This window comes from Austrofundulus limnaeus, unplaced genomic scaffold (genome assembly GCF_001266775.1).
Source record: "Austrofundulus limnaeus strain Quisiro unplaced genomic scaffold, Austrofundulus_limnaeus-1.0 Scaffold0, whole genome shotgun sequence".
In the NCBI taxonomy this organism is placed as follows: domain Eukaryota; kingdom Metazoa; phylum Chordata; class Actinopteri; order Cyprinodontiformes; family Rivulidae; genus Austrofundulus; species Austrofundulus limnaeus.
In genome coordinates this window covers 5,206,350-5,220,748 of record NW_013952402.1, presented here as the reverse complement: position 1 = coordinate 5,220,748, position 14,399 = coordinate 5,206,350, and the positions used below count along the sequence as shown (strand labels likewise).

General features: G+C 37.9%; 1 protein-coding gene across 1 annotated transcript in view; it reads right to left on the bottom strand.

Annotated features, from left to right (window-relative positions):
• Positions 1–13,470, bottom strand: part of LOC106532575 (myoferlin) — a gene marked incomplete at its 3' end in the record, with an annotated part of 15,748 nt that extends 2,278 nt beyond the window's left edge. The window contains 30 exon segments of the mRNA XM_014028706.1: positions 287–451; positions 527–666; positions 757–859; positions 2,099–2,213; positions 3,068–3,231; positions 3,304–3,435; positions 4,385–4,540; positions 4,627–4,819; positions 4,912–5,021; positions 5,118–5,242; positions 5,340–5,517; positions 6,477–6,590; positions 6,693–6,817; positions 6,999–7,034; positions 7,136–7,218; positions 7,293–7,336; positions 7,413–7,481; positions 7,553–7,656; positions 7,730–7,856; positions 7,939–8,054; positions 8,157–8,187; positions 9,031–9,081; positions 9,165–9,227; positions 9,473–9,601; positions 9,924–10,093; positions 10,278–10,374; positions 11,675–11,783; positions 12,720–12,811; positions 12,880–12,935; positions 13,316–13,470. Of these exon segments, the coding sequence (XP_013884160.1) occupies positions 287–451; positions 527–666; positions 757–859; positions 2,099–2,213; positions 3,068–3,231; positions 3,304–3,435; positions 4,385–4,540; positions 4,627–4,819; positions 4,912–5,021; positions 5,118–5,242; positions 5,340–5,517; positions 6,477–6,590; positions 6,693–6,817; positions 6,999–7,034; positions 7,136–7,218; positions 7,293–7,336; positions 7,413–7,481; positions 7,553–7,656; positions 7,730–7,856; positions 7,939–8,054; positions 8,157–8,187; positions 9,031–9,081; positions 9,165–9,227; positions 9,473–9,601; positions 9,924–10,093; positions 10,278–10,374; positions 11,675–11,783; positions 12,720–12,811; positions 12,880–12,935; positions 13,316–13,403 (3,285 nt within the window).
• Positions 13,471–14,399: the final 929 nt, after the last annotated feature.

Here is a 14,399-nt window from a genome sequence, read left to right as displayed (position 1 = left end):
AAACAGCCTACAGTATTTTTAGTCTTTATTTTACAGTTAAAATATATGTTTATTAAATAAAGTCTAATGTTACAACTAATCACGGATCCCTTTAAGAAACATTTTTATCAAAATTTGCATAAATGAATGACCTGCAACAAACTTTTTTTAATGACTGTGTCAACATCTTACAGGAACAGAATGCCCAAAAATAATCAGAGGATGTGACTCAGAGAGCATGAAGTGACTCCCGTTGCCACGACAGCCTGTTTATTTGTCACACTTGAAGCAGTTAAGCAAGACTCACTAATGCTCCTTCCAGTCTGAAGATGGCAGAGGCGCCGATGCAGTCTGACGGGACCATCTTTCTCCTCCAGCGGCGGCGTCGGAACGTGTCGGAGGAGCGCTCCTTTCGATGAAACTTCCAGCCAATCAGAGAGGAGTATTCCCAGCCTTCACCTGGATCTCTTCTCTACAACAGAATGAGAAAAATAAATATGTTTCAAACCTGCTTCTTCTTTTTTTTTTTCATCTGCATCTTTCTCACCTCAGCAGGAGCTGTGATTTCAGAAACCTTCCTTCTTTTTCTTTGGAGTCTCTTCCTGCGGTGGTTGTGGTACATTTTCTCTGCTGCCACCCAGGATTTGGGTTTATCATCGGGGGGTACGGTTACTCCATATTCCCAACCTGGTAATGATAGACATGTGCATGGAGTTAATATTCCAAGCACAAAAGTAAAAAGAAAATAAGATTATCAAGACTCTTTTCTTTGTTTACCTCTCTCATCCACAGCTCTGTCACTGTCAAAGCTCCACTCATCCTCCCAGGTCCAACCAGGTGGACAATCAAAATCTCCTGGGCTCTGAGACTTTTCTCCATTCTGTACAAAAACACACAGTTTGACATTTGTCTGTGCAATATGACAGACTCGATAAATTTAAAAAAGTACTTTTGGAAAGTTTGGGGGTTTTTTAAGTACAAAACCTAACCTGCTTTATTGGTCATAATAGTTATTTTGAATATTTTCTAAAGTATTCATTTTACTAGTAAATATGATTGTGTTTTGTTTGTTTTAATTGCTAAGTCTGTGTTTGTGCTGACAAATAACAAATGTCTTTTGTAGCACTTTATTGAAACTTTAGCAGGTCACAAGTTCAGCAGAGTATAAAGCCTGAGATGAACAGAGTTGTAAAGTAACTAAGTACAAATACTTTGTTACTGTACTTAATTTTGGGGGGTATCTTGAGCAATTCTTTTTCAGCATATTTTTACTTCTACTTCTCACATTTTCACACATTATCTGTACTTTCTACTCCTTACATTTTTTAAAAAAGGCAACAAGTAGAAAGTCGTTACTTTTATTTCATTTTTTTCTTGTTTTCATTCCAGCTTATTATTGTAAAAAATAAATATTATTCATATAAATTGTTGCTTCTAGATAGAGGGAATATAATTGTGGTTGAATGAGAAGTATACTATGTATATAAACGGAAACAGCTGGACCAGTGCATCCTAAATTTAACATAAATTAAATATTTTTAATACAATATAGTCATTTCTGCCTTTTTTGGGGGGGGAGTTCACTTCTTAATACGTCATTACGGAAAATCTAACTGCTCATTTTAAATCAATACTTTTACTTTTAATACTTAAGTACAAAAGTATCAGATACTTTAAGACTTTTACTCAAGTAATATTCCTAAAGGAGACTTTCACTTTTACCAAAGTAATTTTTTGGTAAGATACTTGTACTTTTACTCAAGTAGTACTTTATACAACACTGGAGATGAGGTTGTGACACAATTAATTACAAAATGTGGTGTATGTATATACTGCAGACATGATTCTTACAGATTTAAACCCATGAACCAATCAGCTTTGAAGAGGCACCCATGATTAGAGCTTTCACAAACTCCAGAATTAATCATCAGGTAAGGACTTTCTCGATAAAGATCTTATGTCTCAATGTCCTTGTTTGCTTATTTCCCTTTGACCGCACCTTTTTTTTTCTCCCTAAAATGGTCTCATTGCCAAAGGTCCAGTCACACAAAACAATCCATGTGAACTTAGCAATAAAGGGTAAATGTGAATGTGCTCGAGGGGCAACTGTAACCCGTACCACGTCTGTGTAAGGTTCTGCAGCAGGCTTCCAGTCTCCACCAGGAAAGCGGGTTTCATTCTGAAAGACCTCATCTACAAACTCCGTGTGCCCTGCGTCTGCTTCTGTCAACAGGCTGCAGGAAACACCAGCACAGAGCACAGGTTAATGACAGGCTCCATGACACAAGCTATAAACAAACCAACAGAGCCGCTCAGACGGACACGTTACAGAGAATATTTACATCAGCTTGTGGGAGAATGAAAGCACTTCAGAGGGTCAGAGGGAGGGAAGATGATTTCATTAAACCAAAACACTCACTGATGCTCAAATTCCAAATCCTATTTATATCCCAGAACTGCGACCTTGATGTGGTTTCACGCTGCGACTGGTACCATTAGCCATCTTCATAAACTGAGCTAACTTCATTTTTTTAAAACACACTGAACAAAAWACTGTCAAAAAAGGAGCAAAAGTTAAAATAAATTATCAGAAAGCTTGAAAAAACTTGACAACAGTCCCTTTTTAAAAGATTACAAAACAATCCTGGCTCCTTGAATAAATGTAAAAAGGAATGAATTGTGGTGGCTACAGGTACAGTGTGTAATCTTTGTCTTTATTAACTAAAAGTACGCTGATAATTCACTTTTAATCTAAAATTAATTCTTGTGGGGGAAAAAACAGAAACAGGAAAGCAATATTAGTCAATTCTATTGAATTTCACTTTTAATTAAATATGACATTTTGTTATTGTGGGTTTCAGAAAAAGTTCTGCCTGCACCTAATCTAATCAACTCATTCAACAAACACAGCTTGTTGGGTTTTATATCTCCTTATACGCTGGAAAATGAACAAAATTCCTGAAAGTGTTCAGATGCCGGGTGAAAACAGGATGTTTGCACTTGCGGGGGACTGTTCAAGCCAAGAATCTCAAAGGATTGTGTGAGAGTGTGTGCTTGTGCTTGATGAAAGCTTGTTTCTGAAACTCACCCTCGCTCAGGGTCAACAAACCAGTCTCCATCCCAATCCCAGCCTCGCGGAGGCAGAAAGCGTTCCTGTTTGAGTTTCACCTTTCCGGTCACGTCTGAGAACTTGTGACGACCGACGAGGCCAGTGGTTCCCCACTTCCCAAACACCTGAGCCTGGTTCTCGTACTGCAGACGGACATCACTTTGAAATTTCAAAAAATGTGAACACCATTCTTTTCAAAAAAACAAATCTGTTACCATTTCAGCGTAGACGCTGAAGTTTCCCTCTGAGAAGGCGTTAAACTTCTTCTCATGAGCAGAGAGACCGAGCCACATGTTGACCCGGAGCTGAACGGGAATCTTCACGCCTTTGTTTTTATCCATGGGGTACTGGGAAAGCAAAATTAAATTAACAACCGAGCATATAAAAAATCAGGGGTTCTTAACCTTTTTGACCTTGGGGCCCAATTTGTTGAGCATAAAGAGGCACTAGGCCCAGTCAGACATTACACGGATCAAAATGATAGTTATTTTAAATCTTGGTTTAATTTGTATTGTATTTACATTATGACTAAATTAAATACACTTACAGTTTAAATGTAAAACACAAAAAATAATTATTTTTTTATATAAACAATAACAAAAATAGTCAANAGTCAAGTCAATAAATAAAATTGTGGTCATAAAATAAATGCATTCAAAATGTTTAATGTAAATGTTTTAAATAAAAAAAACGTAAAAATAAATTTGATAAAGTGCAAATGAAAACACAGCCTTTTTAAACTTTTACATGGTAGAACCAGAAGCTGCTTCATATTAATGACTAGAATAACAGTAACAACAGATTTTGACAAGTTTAAAGTTTCTTTAAAATACATTCAAAATGTTTAAAAATAAAATGGAAAAATTTATTTGATAAAGTGCAAATAGCTGTATCTGCAAATGTGTTTGATAATGTTTTGAACTTTTAAAATATTGCATGGTAGAACCAGAAGCTGCACTTCATATTAGTGACAAACTTTGGCTTTTTTTGATGGGTTAACTTCATTTTTACTTCTGCTTTTCATTTAAAATAGATGTTTTCCATCTAAGGTTCTTCTTCTACTTATTAAAAAAGTTGTTAAACAACTGAGTGGCGCACTACTGCTGCTAGTGGTGAGAAAGTGTATTGCATCTTATTCAAAATCAGTGCGGTCCCGCGGCCCTCTGCGGCCCAAAGTTAAAAACTGTTGTTCTTTTGAGGCCCTCAAGGTGGCGCTCGCGGCCCACAATTGGATCGCGGCCCATAGGTTAAGAATCACTGTAATAAAGCATAATGAAGGTGTTATTAAGAATATACCTGCATGAAGATGGTCTGAGTCTTTCCACAGTGCTTGCCACAGGCCTGCTCATTAAATTTAGAGTACAGGATCTGGTGGGCCGGGACTCGGGCGTACGCCACCCGCTTCTCCCCTCTCAACATCCAGATGATCACATCTGGCATGCTGTTCTGAGGCTGAGGAAGATGTAACGCTTTAAATAAGGTTGCAGTGGTATCTTTTTGAGTGACGTATTTCTGTGTTTATATGGCGCATCACAGACCTCCTCAGCCAGCTGCCTGATTCTTTCCAGCCACTCTTCAATGTCCACAACAGTGGACTTGACATCTGTGGCCTCTTCTCTCACACAGCTGGCCATCTGCCTCATACTGCCCACTGCAGCGTCGCGCAGAGTCTTGATTTGGAGATCAAGTGCTGTAATGGTAGGCTGACCGTCTAGAGCCGGAAGCTGCAAACTACCAAAAATAAAACAACAAACTTGCTGCGTTAGAGCCTCGCGGAACAAATACGTTAAATGCAGGATTTGACCAGCTGAGCTGGGACTCACCTGTCCAAGTCCTCGATCAAGTGGTCGATGAGTTTGAGCCAAATCTCTCTCAAACGTGCCTCAGACACTTTGGCCAACAGGGCTGTTTTCAGACTGGTAAGGTGGGACTCCTGAAACGAGCCATTAAAACTCAGATTAATGAACCCAACCTGTGTCGATGCAAAATAGTTGGACAAACATTGAGGCATGGTGACCTATAGTCTCACCAGTCGGTCGGCAATGAAAAGGAGGACATTAACCGAGTCCAGACGGTGGCTGATGTCCTCCCAGTATGAAGTAAGGATCACCACAGGCTTAGTGTCGGCCCAGGGCAGGTAATAATAGTGATTACCTGCGGAGTTACCCAAATACTTTAAACATACTGTGGTGTGTGCCGATGTGTTTACACATTTAAACACACTTAGACAGCAGATTTTCTTAGTCAGTACCATCAAACATGGCAAAGCTGTACTGGGTTGTGGATGCCAGGGGTTTGCAGGTGGTGTCCAGCTTGTTACCATAGTTCCCAATGCTGACCTCAAACTGGACTGGCTCACCCAGCTCTTGGAGCATGCAGGCACTGTGGAAAACAGCGCACAGAGAGTACTTCCTCCTCCGCTGGTATTTCTGAAAGTAATTAGAAAGGATGTGTTTGTGTGTGAGGATCTGTGTTCATCTCCCCCTGTGATTTGTTCAGTTTTAGTGTTATCTTTGTGTTCTCTTTAATACACATGCCCTCTGTTCTTCCCTAGCTCCTCCCATAAACACCTGACCCTTATCATCCCCTCGTTTACATTCTGTCTTGTCGTTGCTTCCCTGCGGGTTCATTGTGCTGTTTTCTGTTTGGTTTGAGCCTAGATGTTTTCATTTTTGTCCTAGAGTTAGTTCCTGTAAATACATTTTTTGTTGCCCTGTCCGCCTTTGTTTTTTGTAATATTTAAGTTTCTTTTTTGAGGTTGTGAGCTTTTGTCTCCTACCTGTTTTTTATTGCACAAACCTGACTGCATGAGTTAGAGGAGTATGCAGCAATAGTGTTGTTCTTTTTTCTGTTCTCATTATTGATATTTAAAATAAACAAATATTTAATAAGAAGAATCTGCTGTAAAGGTAAAGGAAACTAAATGACTTTTAAGTGACTATGCAGTACAAGCTGGATAGAAACCAAAAGCAACAAAAGTCTGGCTAAATGCTAAATGTAGCAAACAGCTCAATAACAAATTGAAGCAAAGGGCTTCAAATTAAAAGTAGCAAAAGGCTAGTTAAAAACTAGAAGTAACTAGAAGCTAAAAGTAGCTAGAGACTAGCTAAAAACTAAAAGTGTCAATAAAAAAACAAAAACAGAGCAAGTCTGCCAAAGCATATTCTAAATAGAATAATATTAAATCATATTCTATAGAAAAACATTTGTAATTAAATTTAAGCATTTGAAAAGTGTAAATGATACAAAAAACAACCCAAAACTTTTATCAATGAACAGCTAAAATAGCACAAAGTATGCAGAAACAGTAAAACATACACAAAATAAAATGGAGAACAGTATTTAGAATGTTGAAACATAAATTACATCATGACAAAAATGTTTTTACCTGGGCCACAAGGATGTCATCATTTGAGATGTCGTCCACGTTCTTCTCAACCTTTCCATCCAACTGAGTGGAAAGTTCAACCAGGACCCTCCCCCTGTATGCCACTCCTTCCCCCTGGGACAGATCAAAATATTAGAATCTCATTTCTACACATCCATAATGTTAAATAGTATGTGCAAATGCTAATGTGTCTTTATTAAACTAAAATAATCGTACATTTCTAAAGTTGAGTTCCTCATATGGATCAGGCAGGCCGGTGAACTCCCTCGGGCTTCCATAAAAGTTGACATAACAAGGTCCAAACGCAGGAAGAAACCCCCCTTCTGGTACTGTGAGGCTCACTGCAACACAGTTTAAAAACAGATTTCCACAAGCTTAATCCATTTTCTATTAATGTCTCCAGTCAGAAAGGGTTTAGTTCTGACATACTGCAATAAGTCCTAATAAATCAATTTTTTACGTACTAAAAAAAAGTTATTTTGTAAAAACAGAATCATAAAAAGATGCTCATTTCATACATACTTTCAGAGACTTTGTTGTTGCTTTCTGTTTGTGTTTCTGTTTCAAACAAATCATGAAAGCAGCATTAATGAAAAATCATTTCAAAATTTCAAGTGTAAAACATTTTTATGAAAACAAATGCAAATTGGCAGGATTACCTTCCATTTCTCCTCCATAGTAAGACATTTTGTTTAGATTCAGAAACTCTGTTCCTACAGCATCATCCTTACTCAGACGATCCCTTTTAAAGGAAACACAAATGTTACATATTGATTGAGGTATCATTAAGGTATATATTTGGATTTTAACTCTTACCAGTCATACATGGTCAGCTTGATGCGCTCACACATAGATGGGAACTGCAAAGACAGAGCTCATGGTTATAAAAGTGTTTTTAAGTCCAACGTTAGGAACAGTTTTTCTTTTAAAACCTACTTTGAACTGAAGGTTGATAACTTGGTTCCATTCTGGATTTGCATTTTTCTCCATTATTTTGGTGCAGAGCTCAAAGAAAATGAAGACAAAGTTAGAATTTCAAACGACTCGGCTTCTAAATTTAATCGGACCTGAAGTACCTTCTTTCCAGCGAAGCTGACTTCCAAATATGGATCAACCAGGTTTTTCTTGTCCCCATCCCCTCCGAAGACTTGCTTCATGGTCTGAACAAAAGCATCGTCCACTGCAAACACAAAACCTTTAACTAAAAGTTTCTTGAAAGGATGTGGCGTCTGTGAATGTTTGAGTCGTTTTACTTTGCGGCATGTCTTCTGCACGGTAGACTTTAAGGTTCAGAGTAGCCCATCGCATCGTGACGCCTGCCGGCACCAAAAGATTACCCTCTATGTCGTCCTGCTCCTCGTTCAGCTCCCTCTTCTCGGTCTGAGGCGAAAAAGGAAAGATTTGACTCCATTTTGACAGTGCAGTAATGTTTGTGATGATGATGTAAAGGAAGCATCTGTACCGGTGGCTCATCTCCGGTGCCCACGATGAAAATGCTGACTTTCAGGTAACCTCTCGTCCCTGAGCAGGAGTCATCCAGATCACTCAGCAAGAGCCATTTTCTCATTATGGCATGACCTAAGAGTGACATGAGATTTATGTTTAAAACAATATTTATACAGAGACTGTGTAAAAAGAATTATGGTTTTCAAAAAAGGCCTTTCCCGTGGTAAAACTGACCAGGTTCATCATAGATGTAGCCGACATCCAACTAGGAATAAAAAGGAAAATATTATTGATTAAAGGCAATTTATTCTTAAAGGAATGCTTATCTATTGTCACCTTCCATGACAGAGTTTTAGATTATCTTAAAGGGGCAATGTCATGTAAAATCAACGTTTTAGAGTTTTATATCATGTTATAATGCTATACTCTCATACAAAAACATGCCCAAAGCCTTGCTTTTACTCATTCATGCATGTTTGAGAAATCCTGCAGCGTTTTTAGGCAGCCATGCTGAGGAGCAAAACGACAGGTGGGGACCAGAAACGTCTGGGACGTGTCTTTAAGCCAACTTCCTCATGGCAGAGGAACACACCCCGCCCATGACTCCTGCAGGCTCTCCGGTGAAAGTGAAAGTGAAACCTAACTGTCTGCTGAGCTCTCAACATTAGGTCTTTTCAGATTAGAAATACCTTTGAGGAAATGTATTTTCAGATGCCAAGTAAACTGCATCATGGCAGCCCCGATCCCCCCAATCCCCCACGAGCGCCCCCTGCACCGAAATGGGCAAAACGGAAGCGGAAGGAGGTTCTTAAAGAGACAGAGACCAATTTCAAGGCGTTTAGAAGAGGAAGTGATGAGAAGATAAGTTTATTTTCTATTTAAACATAAAAACAGCATTTTAATAACAGCTAACGGTGACATAGATACTTTATTATAGTATAGTATTTAAATATAGGCCTGACAGACACATAATATTGGCCCTTTAAGTTGAAAAATGATGGAGTCAGTCAAAGTACAATATGTATCATGAAGGACTCTTTCAGCTACAACCACGTCTAATTTTCACTCAAAATCTGTAAAATTAAGAGCCGTTTCAAAAAAAAAATACCTTGAATTCTCCCATCAGACTGTCTGCTCTGAGGGAGAAGGCGTCATAGACCTGAGGGGAAAAAAGAGGAGAAAACACCATTAAATGGGAGTAAAACAGAAATGTATTTTATTTTGCAGTGGATTCATGCTCACTCGAAGACTGATGCTCTCATCCAAAAGCTCTGAAGGCAGCATGGTGACGTTGTAGAAAAACATCTGAAGCACAAAATAAATACTAAAAAAAGGAACAAATTCTTTTTTTTCACCCTCCTGCTGCCCTTGGGTCAAAGTGACTCACAGTTAACAGTTAACCGAGTCAATATATGGGTGAGACATTAAGAGGTCAGAAGTAATTCAAAGCTATTCTGTCCTTGGGAAAAGTCAAGAAAAACATGTTTATAAGAGGTGTTAAGAAGCGAAAGGTCCAACGATGGTGATGTAAGACGGTCAAACAAAGTCACCTCGTCAAAGAATGGGTTGTGTCCTCTTCTGATTCTAGTCCTGTGAGTTTGTCCGCATGTGCTCACTTTCACCACAGGCTTGATGTTGTTGCCGGGAAGCTGACGACACTCGATAACACGAACACGGATCTGAACAGAAGGAGCAACAAGAAGAAAGAAAAACTTTGACAGTGTGACTGGCTGTTTCTTCTTCTTGCATTGGGGTTGAGAGTATTTGGTGCTGATGTAGGTGTGTTGTGTTGTGGCACTAAGGTTTTGCTCTGTTGTTACTAAATCTAGCCTGATGCATGAAGAATAGTATTTATAATTCTCCAGCACGTCAGAAGAATCTACTGATTTGCAGTCTGAGTGGATGTTTGAACAGATGACGTTCGCTGTTTCACATGGAAACAAACCGAATTCCCCACTAAAAGGCTGTTTTTGGTTCACACAGGAAGAGTAATCAGGAAACCTGGAAGTCCTGAGGCTTGTTGGGCAGCGCTCTGGGCTTCTTTCTGCTGAAACGCTGAGACTTGTTGCTCCGTTTTCCAGGCTGGTTGGGTAAAGGAGGAGCTCCTGGACTTCCAGCCTGTCCCGCTCCGTCCACATCTTCCTCTCCCTCGTAATCTTCCTCTTTGCCTTCTGTGGTAAAACCCACAATTATTCCATGTGGTCATGAACATTCAGAATATGCTTTGTATTGTTTTCTGATGTTTAGTTGTGCACATGAACGGTTCTAACTTTCACAACTTAAAAGCCACAACTATTTAGTTTTGTTATGAGTGTTTTTGTTATTATCTATTTTTTTAATTAGAAGTCTTCTTACCAGCCTCCACAAAGGATGAGTCCACATTAGCTTGATCATTTGGGTTTGGACTGCTGTTGGCAGGACAGTCATACCCAACGAGCAAATTAATTGTGGCCTGCAAAAAGAATATATCACAGATTATAATCTCAGTTTCTTTGAAGCACATCTTTGTAAATTGCTTCAAACGAACCAGAATTTCTTGTAATCTGTAAAACAAACTTGATTGATTTTTTTTTTTTTTTACTGGGCTGTCTTTTCACACATTTTCTGCCCAGTTCCCTTTTTCCCATTTTCTGTTGTTTGTGGAGTTTAACCACTATTCTGAGTGTTTGACCACAGATAATCCATCTTTAATACCCTTACACCTTACAACTTTCTTTTAAACCTCACTCCCTCTCTAATTCACACACACATATTTTGTTTCCACTTCTCCAGACTCTCTTCCACCTGCTCCCTACTCTCCCTACTACAGATCACAGTAACTTCTGTCCATCTGTCCATCATTTTAAACATTATGCAGCTTCAAAAATGAAGCAAATGAACAAGTGAAGGTCTACACAATCATGTTGTGTTGTTAAAGTCTTTTTTTTGGGGGGGGGGGGGGGTTATTTTTCATAGACTCAATCCATAATATAAGAAGAAATTTTGTTTTGTGACAGACTAAGGATGGAGGCTGAGGGTCCCAAATGCAGGGATAAACAGTAAGTAGACAAGCCATGAAATCCAAAGCACAGCCGAAGTCAAATAAAAGCAAAAAATACAAGAAACTACTAAAACTACAGGGCCGAGGATCTGACAAAGACCAGAGGAAGAATTATACACACACATTAAACTTAAAGTACAATGATTGGAAACTATATGTCAGACAGGAACAGGAAGTAAACTAAAACAAGTGGAAAGCACATTTATATAAAAGGAAAAACATCTAGTAAAACAGGAAGCCAGGTACAAAAAAAAAGATTTTAATTATTAAAAGTCGGGAATACAAAAACATAAAAAGAACTAAAACCAGATAACACTAACTAGAGACAAACCATAAACCATAGGGCTGGACTTTGGTCTTCCCAGACAGAAAACTAAATGCTAAACCAGTTTAGCACCAATTTTTCATTTGAGTTTAGGAGTTTATTTTAATCTCAAATGATTCTGTCTAAAATAAATGGCCTAATAAACTAAACTAAAAATAAAATAAAATAAAAAAAACTGTAAAAATGATTAATAAAAATACAGCCAATCAACAAAACAATTTGGAAGAACTTCAGAAATCCTGAAGATTTTTGGTTCAAGAACACTTTGAAAAAGAAAATCTGGTTCTTTTGAATAAAAAAACCCTCACACAATTATTACTTACATACTTTTTATTCAAAAAAGATGAAAAGTTGCATAGGATGATGGTATAAACTAAGTGTATTTACCCCGATAGGCTGTTGCTTCTCGTTGGCCAAAGGTACGTTCTTAAATGGGAGAGACTTTACTTGACCACTGACCAGGTCTTTCAGTGAGATTTGTGCAGAGCCAATTAACCTGAAAACCAACCAGATACAGTCCTGTTTAAGAAAAAAGACTGGCACACATCAGTAGAGGGAACTGCTGGGCTGGATGCTTCAGAGAGGAACAGATCAAACATTAGGGAACTGGATGCAATATTTTTGAAAGCATTTGTTTTTGTTACTAGGGATGGTCGACACGCTCTACTTCCCATTTTTGCTGCAAAAAAAGACACCAACACCTACATTGTCACTTTGTCAGAAGTCCTGCCTTCGTGATTAATAACCACAATTTATTACAACACTCTGGGTGGTTTCTGAAATTACAAATGTGCTCACGGTGACCAAAGTCACAGTTGATGCTGTGTGCCATGGATGCTCTTAGCTGCAAAGTTTGGTCTGAGTTTTTGTTTAAATGTCATTCCAGGCTGAGCTGTAGCCGTGCCAATGACAGGCCGGCACAAGCTCCCGTCTCACTTCTCTGAAGTTTCAGACCATGATCCCGGAAAATCATTCAAGAGCTTGCAGGAGGGAGACACTGCCCCCAGGCCTCCCCATCCCCAGGATAAATTACTCTGTTAGCGTTCAGCGGCTGGGGTGACTCAGAGGAAATGTTATTACTTGATCTGTCCTCTCCTGAACTTCAGACAGACCAGGGGAGTCAGGAATGTCCCCAACAAACAATGCAGAACAATTAATTAACTTCACAGAAAAAAAAAAGAAGTTATAATAACACAAATAAAGGGGTTTGGAGCTGAAGAAGAGAAAGTTTGATTCCATTTAAGGCAACATTCCTGTAAAAACACAACTTGCCTCCTTTTCTACTGCAGCAAGTCTGAACACGCAGTGAAGCGTTTTTTTTAATAAACAGTTCTGTAAAGTTTCAACATACTGCAGAACAAATCAATGTTTTTAACAACACTGATCACTTTGGCTGATAGTTAAAATACAATGTGTGTATTTTTACACAAACCTGTGTTTTCCAATGGTTTCATAATCCTTTACAACCACACTGATGAACGATGAGGAGTCTAAAGGAGCACCTTTAAGATCAAACTCAAGGATCTGCAACAGAAAGAGGAGTTTAAAATAAAATCATTTCAACTTATCAACTCTGTAAAATCCTCACTTACTTCATTCCAAACTGGATTTAACTCATTGTTCACTGCTTTAGTTTTCTTCTTCTCACCTGAAAACAGATTTTTCTTTATTAAACTTTTGAAACAGATTAGTATGTAGTTTGTTTCGGATTGTATTTTTTTGGGGATGTTTTACATACATTTATCCTAAGATAAACTATTATTGCAAAAACGTTTAGCACTCTGAACACTAAAGAACACTGACCTTATAAGGATGTTTCACATTCTGTGAATCACAACTGAAACATTCAACTCAAGCCCCTCAAAAAAGGCACAAACTGCTAAGGTATGTTTTCACAAGGAGCAAGATTTACTTATAGCTTAATAAAAATAAAAGTAATGATCATAATAACAGTACACTTCATCTGACAAAAAAAAAGCATAATAACAATAAAAAAAGTCAAAGTAGCAGTTGTAAAATGTTTCTTACCTCTGAAAATAACAGTAACTATTGGATCCGGATTTCCAATTTTCTTTTTAGGGATCCCACAAGCAGATTCTACAATGACCCGCAGCATGATGAGAAAATGCGATTTTCTTTTTAAGAGGTAAGACTTTTATTCAGCCAGGAGGGAAGTTAGTCAGTTTTTTTTTTTTTGCATTGTTTTATGTGAAGCAGCGCCCCTGTGTGGTGGCACTTTGTAAGTGTCGTTTTTGCAGTCTTTGACAAAATTGAATTGATTAATTAATTCAAAGCCTTTAGATATCATCTCTTATTAACCTTCTTCCTTGTTGCACAGAATAAATCTTATTCAGTAAAAACTGAACAAAAGTGTTTCATTGTTTACTTTTAGGCAGGTAATGATGGCAGCTTTGTTTGGAGTACAGTGAAAGTGTAATAATCAGGATCCAGCTCGTGCAGAGAGCTGCCCAAACATCCTCTCCAAGGCAACACTGCCTAAGTTCTCTTCATGGAAGTACACAAGTTTCATCCCATAACCTGGTAAACAGAGAACAGTATAGATTAGTAAATATTTATAATTATTATTTATGACAGGAAGAAATAATAAATGTACTTTATTACTGAAGTTGTAATGTAGCTAAAAAGTCTAAGTTACTGACTGACTTCATGTTTGGTTTAGACCATTGTTGTTATTTATATATTAGGCCTATGTATTTTTCTGGTATAAATCTGCTGTTTTATATGATTGTTGAATGAATTAACATAGCTATTAATTTACTGTAAAAATATTACAGTTAATTTGTGAAACAGATCTCAGTATTCATGCTAGTAATACAAGCAGTAGGCTACTCTGAAGCTAAATCACAGACATTGGTTAATTCAAACATTTAAATTATAACAGAGAATCAATAAATATCAGAGTGGACTTGAACTCATTTTTTGGCATTAAAATGCAGTTTAACTGATTAAAAATAACTCAATAAATTTAACGTCATCACTGGATTTAAGTCATGGCCATGGGGGTATAAGTGCATGCTTCTCCTCTAAAACAGCGCCCTCTGCTGTTTAACTTTAGCCATTACAAAACGATGTCTTGTCTACAACCCTAATT